Source organism: Hyperolius riggenbachi, chromosome 3 (genome assembly GCF_040937935.1).
Source record: "Hyperolius riggenbachi isolate aHypRig1 chromosome 3, aHypRig1.pri, whole genome shotgun sequence".
Classification (NCBI taxonomy): Eukaryota; Metazoa; Chordata; class Amphibia; order Anura; family Hyperoliidae; genus Hyperolius; species Hyperolius riggenbachi.
In genome coordinates, this window is record NC_090648.1 from 167,493,352 (window position 1) to 167,507,747 (window position 14,396).

The 14,396-nt window shown below is 43.4% G+C and overlaps 1 protein-coding gene across 8 annotated transcripts in view; it reads right to left on the reverse strand.

Annotated features, from left to right (window-relative positions):
* FANCI (FA complementation group I) overlaps positions 1 to 14,396 on the reverse strand; it is a 104,049-nt gene that overhangs the window by 40,615 nt on the left and 49,038 nt on the right. For all 8 annotated transcript variants that reach the window (XM_068275207.1, XM_068275203.1, XM_068275204.1 and 5 more), the window contains 7 exons: positions 14,134 to 14,219; positions 11,469 to 11,592; positions 7,536 to 7,628; positions 3,521 to 3,657; positions 3,253 to 3,430; positions 3,068 to 3,155; positions 485 to 615 (listed from right to left, as the gene is read on the reverse strand). In XM_068275207.1, the coding sequence (XP_068131308.1) occupies positions 485 to 615; positions 3,068 to 3,155; positions 3,253 to 3,430; positions 3,521 to 3,657; positions 7,536 to 7,628; positions 11,469 to 11,592; positions 14,134 to 14,219 (837 nt within the window). The remainder of the gene's footprint in view (positions 1 to 484; positions 616 to 3,067; positions 3,156 to 3,252; positions 3,431 to 3,520; positions 3,658 to 7,535; positions 7,629 to 11,468; positions 11,593 to 14,133; positions 14,220 to 14,396) is intronic.

A 14,396-nucleotide genomic window follows, 5' to 3' on the forward strand; every position in this document is an offset into this window, starting at 1 on the left:
TCTGTCGGGGATCGGGACCCAATCCCCTTATGCAACATCACTGGGCCAACGCTGTACAGACGCATAGTTAGCTGATTACACGCTCTGTTTCAATGCACGGAGGTGGAGGGCCAACGGAGCGGTGCAGACGTGACGTCACACATTGGCCATGGCTCGGCTGAGCAGATTCGCCTGGCAGCGTGGCGGTTGCTCACCAAGGGGGGGGGGGGGAGGTCTGGGGGTGCTGTACACAAGCCAGATTATCAGCTGAGACAGTCGTTATCGGCTGTCTCAGCCAACTTTAATCATGCGTGTGTACAGGGCATAACACAACAGTCAGGAGCTCCTCTACACAATGACTCCCAGTGCTCCTAGAAAGTAATTCAGTCTCATCCCTACAGTTGTGGCTGGTAAACTAACATATTTAACATGCTCTGCTGTTAATACTCTATACTGTATCTGTAGCCTAGTCAATCCTTTCATTGACATAGGTTACAACCTTTACCTGTAAGGCCTTGAGCAGGCCCAGCACTGTGGAGAAAGGCAGCTGGAACAAGTGGTCAAATGCTGCAGTCAGTTTAGAGGCCGCATTCTGGAGAATTAGAGGTGTAGAGAACACAATATCCGAGAGGAGATCTGCAAGACAATATTAGCATGTTTTATATGTTGCAGACACGTTTTGAGTATAACGTATATTAAACTTGACATATAAGAAATAACAAAATAGGACATGAGTAGATTAAGGCCATGTTTGCTACAGTGTTGAACTCGTTAGTGCAAAAGGTGCGACACTGCACTGCTCAGGATTGTTGTGCAGAAATGCCTTGTGGGAGAATGTGCTCGCTCTAGAACCAGCCATTAGCAGCACATACCATGGGTGAGTGGCAAAACTGACTGTGTAGGTTTATTATGGGCTACAGTGAACACAATGACAGTGTTATTTTAATTAGGTGATATCACATTGTACAGTGCTATTTAGAGAGCACTGTAAACAAAAGAATAAATAAATGCAACTGTGAACTTAAAATACAGTTAGAAGACAGTCAATTGTATTTGTAATAGAAATGGTAAATATGCCTTTCATGAAGTCTTACCTTCAATCCAGAGCTTTGTGCACACGCTAGTATAAACTCAGCAGAGGTTGGGGCCAACTCTGCTGTCAATGTAGCTTGTGTACAGCCCCCTTTAAGTGTCACTGAAAGATCTAGCACATACAGTTGTCCTCTATACCTCCCATGCTGGTTTCCACTCCATGGTGTGTTGTGCTATCATCCCACCTCCATAGAAAACAATGCTTTTGTATAGCTCTCAGCACTGAGCTCTAGCCTGAGGGATCAAGTTCTGATCTCTGTGCGCCACAATGATTGTTTGTGTGCACACACCCTAAGGGCAACATTTTTTCAGACTGAAATGTGACATGAAATATTCTTCATTCAGCTGCAAACAAATAGGCTCTGAACTTTTCAGTCCCTTTCTGTTATCAGCTGTGTTTTCTCAGCCAAACAGAAGTGTTTTGGTTTCTGTTTACTTGTCAGGAGAGCTGTGGTCGAATTTGAATACATTTATCTAGATAAAAGCACTGGTTTATTAACTCTAGCAGAAGTAAAAAATTAAAAAGGGACCCTAAGACAAGGTGGACATGGGGGAGAACCCATCACCAAACACTTAAAATACGTTTTATGGCTATTAAATGTTTTTAGGCTATGAGAGGTTCACTTTTCTATTGAGACACAGTCCAAAGTTACGTGCAGGGATCACAACGCTGTAGGAAGACGTGCAGTAGGGTCTGGGATGCCTACAAGATACCACAGGCTTGTTTTGACCTAACAAGTGTGCGTCTTTCCTAAAGGCCTTTTTTACACTGTAAGCTAAAAAACCAATGCGGTTATTATAGGTATTCCACAGCAGTGCACTGTGAAAAAAAACTTCAGTTTATCAGGGTACAAGGCGAAGGAGGTCACAGAAAAACATGGACATTACCTTGTATATCAGTTGTCCTTTCAGTTAAAAATAACCCAACGAACGCAGTGTGAAAGAAGCCTAAAGGTGGCCACATACCATACAATAAAATTATCCAATTTTACAGCAATTTGATAAAAACAATCGGTTATCCTGAAAAATTGAAAGCTCTTTTTTCATTCGTTTGAGAAATCTCATCGAATTTCCATTTTTTATTTTTTTTTATTAAAGATTGGGAGAGTTGGATTTTTCTGATAAATTTTTATGAAAATTGAATGGTGTAGGGTACATTGTCAATTACTTGATGTACTGACCCCAGCAATTTTTTTCAATCATTTTTTTCATAATTGGGGGAGAATTGAACATAGGTGTGTGGTACATTAGTCAGATTTTTGAAATGTTACAATCAATGTTACAATCAATCTGAAAAATGTATTGCAATTCTTGAATTGAAGCGATATTAAAAAAATTGTATGGTGTGTGGCCACCTTAAGGGGACCTGGTGGAGGAAGAGTGAACGGACACCAATGCTTAGTAGTTTGGTGTGCCTATCACAGAGGATGTTTTGTGCACTGATTAAGTAACAGTTTAAAGAAATGCATTTTTTTATGCTTCGCCTTACCATTGCAACGGTGCTGAAAAACGAAGCATACAATGAAAGTATGCTGCGCTGCTGCAGTAAATGCACAAGCTGTTGTGCTTTACTCTACCAGAGCCTGCCACGTTCAATGTGAAAGCCCCACAGGAATATCCCTATATTGCATTGCAACAATATTGTCCGTTGCAGCCGACACAGTGTGAAAGGAGCCTTAAATTCAGCTTTAATCAACATAATCAGCAATACATTTTGAGGGCTTTTAATACTAAACGGGAAGCAACCTTTCTGTATTAACATGCCGCATAATGTGAAGCCAGGCAAGGACCTGTGTACAATATAGGAATGTAGGAAGCTTTACCAACACAACAAGTAAGTGCATGAATTATTATAAAAGGTGCCAGATGAGTGTATATCCAGTTGTATTACAGTGGATTTTATGTATTGTATTATCTGACAGGAGAATGTAGAGAGATTTCTATCCTCCCATCATTGTTGTATGCACAGTATTGTACACATCAGAAAATATATTACCTATAAAATGTGTTGTTGGAGATGTGGCTTTTGTAATAACGCGGTTCAAAACCTGCTCCAAAATCACACTCCTGATGGCTTCATGCACCTAACGGAGTCCAACAGAAGATGCAATAGAGATCACATTAATATTAGCACATAGAGCTGAAGGACATATGAACCACTGTGTAGGCACATTACTTTACCTTGAAAGTCTCTAGTAAAATGTTTGAACCTAGCTGACTGGCCTGTTGACTTGGAGATTTTAAAAATCCTGTAGAGGTTTCCACTTTTGCGCCTGGAATAGCTTTGGGACCATAGGAATCCATCAAGAGAAAACCTAGCTCCACCAATCCTTGGCTGACGTGGTCCCAACCAAAAACACTGGGGAGGTAGAAAGCAACAATCTCTAATCATACTGTAAATCTCACATTTCATAGAAAGTACCAGAGGATTATGTCTGGGCTCTGCTACCTGTTTCTCACGATTTCCAGCAGCATAGAGGAGACACATGTTGGTTGTGGGACTAAATCCCGCAGAAAGTTTGATCCTTGCTGAAACTGGTGATCTTTAAAGCCCTTCAGGATAGTACTTTTCAGGAAATCAAACACCTGTATAATGAAATATACCAAATGAATAACCAATGACAACAAAGCAGTAAGAGGCACCTAGTAACTGGCTACTGCAAATGTCTCTACAGTCACAGTTATTGCTTTGGCCGGATGTCCTATTATATAAACTTTTCATCAGCATCTGAAATCCTGGAATGATTTGCCCAATAAAAAGCATGAAATCCAGAAAACTGTGTCAGTGCCAGTGGGTATGTACCAGAAATGTCTGGGCGAGAAAACGGAGGTTTGGGAAGTGTAGTGTGAGGAAATTGGGTTCAGGTTTATCAGTTAGGGTTTGGGGAAAGTAGTTAGAATGAGGTTAAGTGCACCAGCGTCACCCACTGTTGCATCCCGATACCCCACACTGCCCAGCAAGCACAAGAAGTATATTTTTGCATTCACCTACAAAATTGTAAATCATGCGCTGGATTTTCATTATCTTGCGTTATTTGCTTATGTACTACTTTCACTACTGAGCAAAAGTAATCAACTCCCTGACAGCTGTACATCAGAGAGATGGCCACACAGCCCAATTCTGTGTGCCTGATGACCCTGCAATTGCTTAGAATGAGGTTAAGGATGGATAAGAAGAGAGATTAGGGTAAGGTTAGAGTTAAGCTGGCCACTAACGGTCCAATTTCTAGCGAAAAATCGTTCGAGCGATCAGAAATTCTGATCGGATTGGTTGTAAATCTCCATTGGTGGACACAATCGATTATGAACGAGTGAAAAAAATGTTGCCCGAATGAATTTTCGTCGAACGAAAATTTGGATTTTCTTGGTGGTCGTGATAGGAAGCAACGATTGGTTAGTTGATGGTGTAGAGAACGATTTTTCGTCTGATCAGAATATCTGATCACTCAAACGATTTTTCGCTAGAAATTGGACCGTTAGTGGCCAGCTTAAGACATAGGGGAAAGGTCAGGGCCAAGATTAAACTTGAGGTAGAACAGGGGTTAAGGTTTCAGGCTATGTTATAATTCGGGCTATTTGGGTTGGTTGTTGCAAGAAAAGTGGAACATAAGCATTGTATAGGGGGTGGGGTTAGTTTGGCTAGGTAGAATAGCTTTGGAACAGTTTAGAATATCAGAGAAGTGATTAATGCAGGAACTAGCACAACTCTCAGCTTGTTATCCAGCACCAATATTACTAGTGCCATAGCTATATACATGACATGTACCTGCACTTTCCTGCTGTTTATAACTACAATGGTGACCTCAAAAAGTAATACTAAAGTGCCGAAATAAGAAGAGGTCAACTCAAAGTAGACATCAGGAACTTAAAGGACACCTGAAGTGAGAGGTTTATGGAGGCTGCCATATTTATTTCCTTTTAAATAATGCACATTGCCTGACTGTCCTGTTGATCCTACTTTTAGCCATAGACTCTAAACAAGCATGTAGATCAAATATTTCTGACAAAAATGTCTTGATTAGCTGCATGCTTGTTTCAGGTGTGTGATTCACGCTACTGCAGCCAAAGAGATCAGCAGGGCTGCCAAGCAATCTGCATTGTTTAAAAGGAAATAAATATGGCAGCCTCCATATCCTTCTCACTTCAAGTTCCCTTTAAAGGACTCCTGAGGCGAACAGCAACATTTACGTTTACTTACACGGGGCTTCTTCCAGCCCCTAGAAATCATATGGGTCTCTTGCTGCAGCTTTGGTACTTCTTGGTATCCTGCAGGCCGCCTGTAAGGATCATTGACCCATTGGAGGGTTGGCGCTTCTACGCATGTGTGGGATGGCACGCGCCCCCACATCATCAGGGCCCCCGGTGACGTGGACGCGCCCGCACATAAGTGCAGTCCCATCGATGGGTTGGCAATCTTTACAGTCGGTCAGCGAGGAGGAACGGAGCAAGGGACCCAAATGACTTCTAGAGACTGGAAGAAGCCCCATGTAAGTAAATGAAGATTTTGCTGTTTGCCTCGGGAGTCCTTTAAGGGGGCATTTTCATATTTGAGAACTTCCTGGAAAACAAAGTAATAACTTAAAAGTAATAACGCCCTGCAGACACCTCTAGGTGTGTGCATCACATTCATCTTCTCACTACACTGCATTAAAGTGGATTCGAGATGAACTTTTACTCATTGCATAATTGTGTTCCTTTCCTATTGTTTATAGGGAATTCCTCAAGCCAAATACTTTTTTTGTTTTTGTTTTAATGCTCTAATTCCCTATAAACTAAACAAGCCATGCCCACAGGTTTTCAGAGAGCCAAGTCATTTTCAGACAGTAGCAAGGGCTCATGGGAGCTCAGTCTGGGCAGTAGGAGGGGGAGGTATTACTAGCCAGAGATTTCAGAGGCAGAGGGGAGGAGGGAGGAGGAAGTAGGTTTTTTTCACAGGCTGCAGATTAGCCTGCTTCTGTGTAATGTTTACAAACAACATGGCTGCTTTCATTGTATCACAGGAAGAAATAATCATATTCTATTTAAGCTGTTTGCAGCTAGATTTGCTGTGTAAATTATCTAAACTTTAGATAAGATATATAGAGAAATTACTTGTAATAGTTAGTTTTTCATATTGGATCCGCTTTAAGCGACAATTACTTAAGAAAATATGTGAAAAAGTGAACTTCTGTAAAAGTTTGCACTTATATCAGTCTTTTCTTTTATTGGATAATAGAACTTAAAACTGCCCCTGATCAATAATGCAGTTATAATAAAGGAAGGTCTTTTCCTCCTAAATATATCAGAATATAGCGTGTGTGCCTTCTATTTATAGTATGCAGTATGCACACCTCACACAGCAATGCTCCTGAAGTTCTCATGTACTGCCAACTCCCTATATACAGGTCTCAGTCAGCCACAGCACACCTTTTAGTGTTCCAAATGTTGAGAAACTGCAAACTTTTAGGCTGGTTTCACAGTGGGACGTTACAGGCGCACGTTAGAGCAGCCTGTAACGCAGCCCACCGCACAGTAATGAAAAATCAATGGGGCTGTTCACAGTGCGGACGTTGCGTTACATTGTAACGCTGCGTCACAAGACAACGTACTGCATGCAGTACTTTGGACGCGGCTGAGCCGCGTTAGACTGCTTGCACATGCTCAGTAATGTTGGGGAGGAGCGGAGAGCGGCCAGGCACATGGCTAATTAATATGCACTGCACGTTATGACGTGCAGTGTTTACTTCCTGGAGCAGCCGCTCTGTGCGGCGATTGGCCGGCGGGACCACGTGATGCCGCATGCGCACAAGAGTGCGCATCACGGCATCACTGACGCCAGAGTGAGCTGCACAACGCGGCTCACTCTGACGTCCAGATCTAGCACCACCAGGCGTTCCGTTAGGGGGACGTTATGCGACCTTAACGCCCCCTCTAATGCAACGTCCTGGTGTGAAATTAGCCTAAAGCTAATGATAAGTGGGGAAAAAGAAAGAAAGATGCTTACCTAGGGAGAGGGAAAGCTCTGGGTCCTATAGAGCCTTCCCGCTCCTCTTATGGTCCACTCATTCCAGCACTGGCTCCTCCGTTTGAATTCCCCACCGCGGGAGGCTTTGGGAGCCCAAGTGCTCCTGAAAACGGGCGCCTCTGTACTGCACATGCATGAGTGTGAGAGAGAGCGCACTAGCGCAGTACAGAGCCGTCCGTCATCTGGAACACTCAGGCTCCCGAAGAATTCCGAAGCCTCCTGCGGCGGCAGAGAGCAGTATTCGACCGATCGATTGAATACTGCTACCGGGGGTGACCGCAATGGAATGAGAGGATTGCGAGAGGAATGGGAAGTCTCTATAGGACCCAGAGCTTTCCCTCTCCTTAGGTGAGTATCTGTTTGTTTTGTTTTGTTTCCCATTGACTTTAATGATAAATAATTTCCTAAAACAAATAAATATTCCAGTATCAAACAGACTGGATGATAGAATTATTCTCACCTGTTTCTCAAATCTGTGTATTCTTGACACAGACAACAGAAGAGCGACAATGAAAGGACATAAGAACTTGCTTGTGTCCCCCTGCTGGGCAGCCTGTTATAAAGAATAGATAAATCAAAACAGTATTCTGCACAATGCAAATGCACTCAAACTGACTCATGATATGGATCCATTTCAATAATCATAGATAATACTAAGAAAGCCTTACGGGTCAGATGTTATGAAATAAGGCATATCATAATAATGCTAAGGCATATCAAAATAATGCTGCTTATTGGGGGTGGGGTGCCCCCAATATTAGGCAGCCCCCTCCCCAGTGTAGGTGGCTACTGGGTGTTTTCCTCCAGTATTAGACAACCCCTCCTCAGTTTAGGTAGCCAGGTGTGCCCCCAGTATAAGGAAGCTCCTCCCAAGTATAGGTAGCCAGGTGTGCCTCCAGTATTAGACAGCCCCCTCCCCAGCCTAGGTGGCTACTGGGGGTGTGCCCTAAGTATTAGGCAGCCCCTCTCCAGTTTAGGTAGCTAGGTGTGCCCTCAGTATTAGGCAACCCCTCTCCAGTTTAGGTAGCTATGGTAGGTGTGCCCCCAGTATTAGGCAGCCCCCTCCCAGTATAGGTAGCCAGATGGCCCCCAGTATTAGGAAGCTCCTCCCAAGTATAGGTAGCCATCAGTGCCCCAGTATTAGGCAGCCCCCTCCCCAGTATAGGTAGTCATCTATGCCCCAGTGTTGGCAGCTCCCTTATCAGTGTATGCAGAGTTGCGAGCGAAGCGCAAATGAAATGTTACTCGGCCTACTCATCTCCCAGCGCCAATATCCCTTCAGCTACGCGTCAAGCATCCTATCTATGGACATGTACTGACAACTAGAGTTGGGCCAAACGGTTCGCCTGCAAACGGTTCCATGCGAACTTCAGTGGTTCGCGTTCGTGTCCCGCAGGCGAACTTTTGCGGAAGTTCGGTTCGCCCCATAATGCACCATGAGGGTCAACTTTGACCCTCTACATCACAGTCAGCAGGCCCAGTGTAGCCAATTAGGCTACACTAGCCCCTGGAGCCACTCCCCCCCTAATAAAAGGCAGGCAGCGGCGGCCATTACGCTCACTCGTGTGCCTGCGTTAGTGAGAGTAGGGCGAGCTGCTGCAGACTGTCTCTCATAGGGAAAGATTAGTTAGGCTTAGCTTGTTCCTGGCTGCATACCTGTTCTGTTCAGTGAGCCCACCATACCTGTTCTGTTCAGTGAGCCCACTGGATACCTGCATACCTGTTCTGTGAACCCACCACTGCATACCTGTACTGTGAACCCACCACTGCATACCTGTTCAGTGAACCCACCACTGCATACCTGTTCAGTGAACCCACCACTGCATACCTGTTCAGTGAACCCACCACTGCATACCTGTTCAGTGAACCCACCACTGCATACCTGTTCAGTGAACCCACCACTGCATACCTGTTCAGTGAACCCACCACTGCATACCTGTTCAGTGAACCCACCACTGCATACCTGTTCAGTGAACCCACCACTGCATACCTGTTCAGTGAACCCACCACTGCATACCTGTTCAGTGAACCCGCCACTGCATACCTATTCTGTGAACCCACCACTGCATACCTATTCTGTGAACCCACCACTGCATACCTGTTCTGTGAACCCACCACTGCATACCTGTTCTGTGAACCCACCACTGCATACCTGTTCAGTGAACCCACCACTGCATACCTGTTCAGTGAACCCACCACTGCATACCTGTTCAGTGAACCCACCACTGCATACCTGTTCAGTGAACCCACCACTGCATACCTGTTCAGTGAACCCACCACTGCATACCTGTTCAGTGAACCCACCACTGCATACCTGTTCAGTGAACCCACCACTGCATACCTGTTCAGTGAACCCACCACTGCATACCTGTTCAGTGAACCCACCACTGCATACCTGTTCAGTGAACCCACCACTGCATACCTGTTCAGTGAACCCACCACTGCATACCTGTTCAGTGAACCCACCACTGCATACCTGTTCAGTGAACCCACCACTGCATACCTGTTCAGTGAACCCACCACTGCATACCTGTTCTGTTCAGTGAACCCGCCACTGTATTCCTGTTCAGTGAACCCGCCACTGTATTCCTGTTCAATGAACCCGCCACTGCATACCTGTTGTGTTCAGTGAACCCGCCACTGTATACCTGTTCAGTGAACCCGCCACTGCATACCTGTTCTGTGAACCCATCACTGCATACCTGTTCTGTTCAGTGAACCCGCCACTGCATACCTGTTCTGTTCATCAGCCAGGCGACCATATGGGCTGTAAAGCCACCAAAACCTGCACTCTCGCCATGGTGCGCACCAGTCCAGCACGGCCGTCACTACACAAACAGCTGTTTGCGGTGCGTTACACGGTGAGTTTGGTGTGTCAGTGTGAAGCAGTACCTTAATTACACTACCTGATTGATGTATACACATGCAAGATGTGTTAAAGCACTTTAGGCCTGTCATTTAGCATTCAATGTGATTTCTGCCCTTAAAACGCTGCTTTGCGTCAAATCCAGATTTTTCCCGGGGACTTTTGGCATGTATCCCACTCCTCCACCTGGGGGTCCAGGTGTTAGACCCCTTGAAACATCTTTTCCATCACATTTGTGGCCAGCATAATTTTTTTTTTTTCAAAGTTCGCATCCCCATTGAAGTCTATTGCGGTTCGCGAACTTTTACGCGAACCGAACCTTACGCGGAAGTTCGCGAACCCGGTTCGCGAACCTAAAATCGGAGGTTCGGCCCCAATACTTGAAAAGCTACCTGTACAGATTTGGGAGTAGATATTTAAGTGTACTTAAAGTGACTCTGTAACAAAAATTACAACGTTTTTTCTACCATGCTACAAGTTCCTAAACCTATTCTAATCTGTTCTGGCTCACTGCAGCACTTTGTACTATCACGGTCTCTGTAATAAATCAATGTATCTTTCCCCTGTCAGACTTGTCGGCCTGTGTCTGGAAGGCTGCCAACTCTTCCGTGCTGGTCTGTTCCTCTATGCACACTCCAGTGTGTGTTTTATTTACATAAGCCAGCAACTTCTCTGCTATCTTATCAGTAATCGAAGAGAGCTGGATAAAAATTCTCCTGTTAGGCTGTGAAAGTAGCTGGCTGACACATACTGAGGAATTACAAACACAGGCACAGGCAGAGCTGTCTGCAGGAAGCCTGTAATGTTCAGTGCATGAGAGAAGAAGGGGACAGAAGGTAAACACACAAATGATCTGAGATTCAAAAGGAAGGCTGTATACAGCCTGCTTGTGTATGGATGTATTTTCTATGTGTGGACATACTGTATATCAACCTACTTCCTGTTTTGGTGGCCATTTTGTTTGTTTATAAACAAACATTTTAAAACTGTTTTTGACTACTTTTAATGCAGCGGGGAGCGGCGAAATTGTGACAGAGGGTAATAGGAGATGTCCCCTAACGCACTGGTATGTTTACTTTTGTGCGATTTTAACAATACAGATTCTCTTTAAGCTATAAACACACCCTGAACAGAGGAGACTCGCCACTTTTCTACATGTAGAAACTGTGGACAGCAAGGGAACATGCCAGTGTATACAAAACACCCTTTAAAGCAAGCCCGACAGCTAACTCTGCTAACTACTGTAGCTCAGGAGAGTCACATGACTGTGAGGAGGGAAAGTGGGGTGGGAGGAAAAGTACCTCCTTTATATCAGAAAGTGTAATCTGATTATCTACTCATTTTCAGTAATAAAGACCGATTGATTATGGTACATATATGAACACTAGGCTACTGTTATTAAAAATAGAAGCACAAATTGAATGCACAAAATACAATTTATGTGGTGCAAAAGCTTTTTTTTTTTTTTTTTTTTAAATATCTTGGTGACGAAATTTGCGGATTTACTGAAATTCAGAGATAATTTACCTTAACAAGCTCTCTCCCTAGGTCCTGGTCAAACTTTATAGCAAAAACAATGTGTAAGATGATGGTACCCTCCACCTGGCGAAGCTGGTCTTTTGGTATAGAACAATCATCTAGGTCTAAAGAGCTACAAAAGAATATAGAAAAGTAACAGCTGTTAGAATTTTGTGCAAAGGAAGGAAACCATAATCCCTTTCTTTCACCATTTTACACCTTATCCAATTCATTATAATTCATGTGTTCTAGCGTAGTCAAGCAGTGATGATTCATGAGCTCACCTGTTTGATATGCAAGTCTGTGATCGGTTGGTCACAATATACACAGTATAACGCACTGGAACAAAAAAGGTACACACACACACAAACACACACACTGGTTGCCAATCAAGTGGATTGGGATGTGATACCATGGGCAACAGTTCAGGGGCCGAACACTCCTATAATACAGTGTTTACTTTTAAGGGAAGGTAGGGTGATATGACGGCGCAGTACATGGTGGAGTGGCTTCAGGTGGGCGGGGTAAAGAGGAGAATAATGTGCTCGGAGAGGTCACTGCTGTTACGTCTGGCATTCCAAATCTTAAAACAAGCACAAATGACACCTGTATACACGCTTAATTCTCTGCCGAGGTGGCTATGGAAAGTTTTGTATAGCATGTGTACACACCATAAGATAAATGCTTTGCACATGCACTACACAACACGGAGCTGGTTTATGGCAGTCCTACATGTAATGAATCACCACAAGGAGTGTATGAATATTGCTGCATACAATCCTTACATAAAGCTAGTGTATATGGGCAAGCTCTGTGTGAATGCGCTACATAAAGCCCCTTCATCCATTTTATAAGCAAACTAAACTTAATATTTGATGCTCGTTACCATATTTGGCAATGTCTAGCCAGCATCACTTAATGTCCTTTCTCTGTAGACGATTCTGATGACTTTTCACAGTAACTCGAAAAAAAGAATGTAAAAACCAAAAGGTGCCTTCTATCCTTTTTGTGTTTTTAGCAGCTGTTTCATCAAATGTAAATTCTTCACTTCCAATGAGTGAAGGTGATTCCTAGGCATTTTATAAGTACAGGTAATGCACTTACTTTTGATTATTGACACAATCATGCAGCAAAGATCATCAACTAAAAATAAACTGCAATAGCAAATTTATTCCAAACTGCACGTAGCCTGCAAATGAGCCAAAGAAAAGAAGGAGTTGCAGATAATGGTCATTTCAAAGTTGCATGCAATCTGCAACAAAAATTTGCAACATACTGCATAAATATGTAACTCACTGATCATCTTTGTTTTACAGATGTTATTTACATGCCTGACAGAGTGGAGTGCCCACAAAATGTATAAGAAAACAAGATAATACCCCTTTCCTGTTTAGTGAGGGTTACTCCAGTTTTACATAGATGGCTTCTTTCTTTCTTCTTGCAAACTCTGTACAAAAGAAACTCCTCAACCCTAAAAAGTGTTTTTATTCTGCTTAATATGTAGCTATACTGCAGAATCTTGACCTGAAGAGTTGTCTCTCCTTTGTTGGGCCATACGCTTAGTCAGGAGTTGATTGGTTTTGCCAACGTACCAATCTTGCCAATTTATTTTTTACACTGCATTGCATGCTGGATTCTAATTGGGAACATAGGTGATGCAGTAAACCTGGACTTTAAAAAAACAAAACTAAAAATAAAAACCCCTGGTTATAAGATGGCAAAAATGTGCATCTCTAGGCAATGCAATAACTGATCCCAGGGAAGATGCTGAAAATCTGATATTATGGACACACCCATACGACAAAAAAAATGTATCCAAAGGAAGGTCATACACCACAGGTAACGCTAACAATTCATTATCGCTCTTTGCAAAATGCTTGCGGTCAACATTCCACCTGCTTCAGGAAAAAAAGGACAAATGTGCTCACGCTATGTACTGGCCAGGGTCTGCCAAAAGACAACTAAGGAAGTAGGAATATTACCTGCGAAACACATTGTCAAAGTGCATTCATAAATTCTTGGATTTCTTGGGCAAGTTCTTTCGTTCTGTGGAAAATGTCCTCAGGTTTTCTGGGTCATTTATGTTTTCCACTATTCTCCAACACTGTTGGAAAAATGTTGTGTTCTAACACAAAGCACAACTTCCAAACTGTCTTTGTTTAAACTTTTAGCAGGGCCAAATTTTTCCTGTCGCCCAGCCTGGCAAGGTATGCAGAGTGGGCGGCAGGGAGCTTTTATAGTTACCTGTCCAGGCGACTGGGCGATTGGGATCCAGGAGACTGTGTCAGCGTTACAGTGCCACTTGTGGGTGGAAGAGGGGTGATGGGAGAGTCTATTCCAGCACCCCTCTTCAACCACCGTGTGGCACTGTAATGCTGATCCCAATCACGTCATATCATGTGATCAGATGGGGACCCAGAATACATGTCGGAAGTTCAGGGCCACGGGTGGAGGAAGAGAAGGAGCTGTCCAGAACAGGTAACTATAACTGCTCTCTGTCACACCCTCATTTGGCTGCACTAGGCAACCAATCAAGATCAGTGGCAGAGTTTTAGAGTGCACAGCAGATTCAAACGAAATATTTTTTTTAAACCTGCTACCAGGTTAATGCCCCAACTATTAAATTGAATGCTTACACAATGACTATCAATGATGGCTAGTATATTTTACTCACTCTTCGTTCTTTGACTCTTGCATCAACTTCTGATCCAGATCGTTAAAAACTGTTATAATGCCCTCCAATATAGTCTTTTTACTGCCCTGCATAAAAAGTATTAAGAAATAAAGAGGTTGGGAAGTAAAAGATTGGGCCTTCTCATACCTGTCTTACAGAAACCAAAACACATTTAAAGTAGAATGTGCATTAAACAACTTACTTTCTCACATAAGCGTATAAGAAGTGGACATGAATTTCAGTGTGTACATGCAGAGGCATAA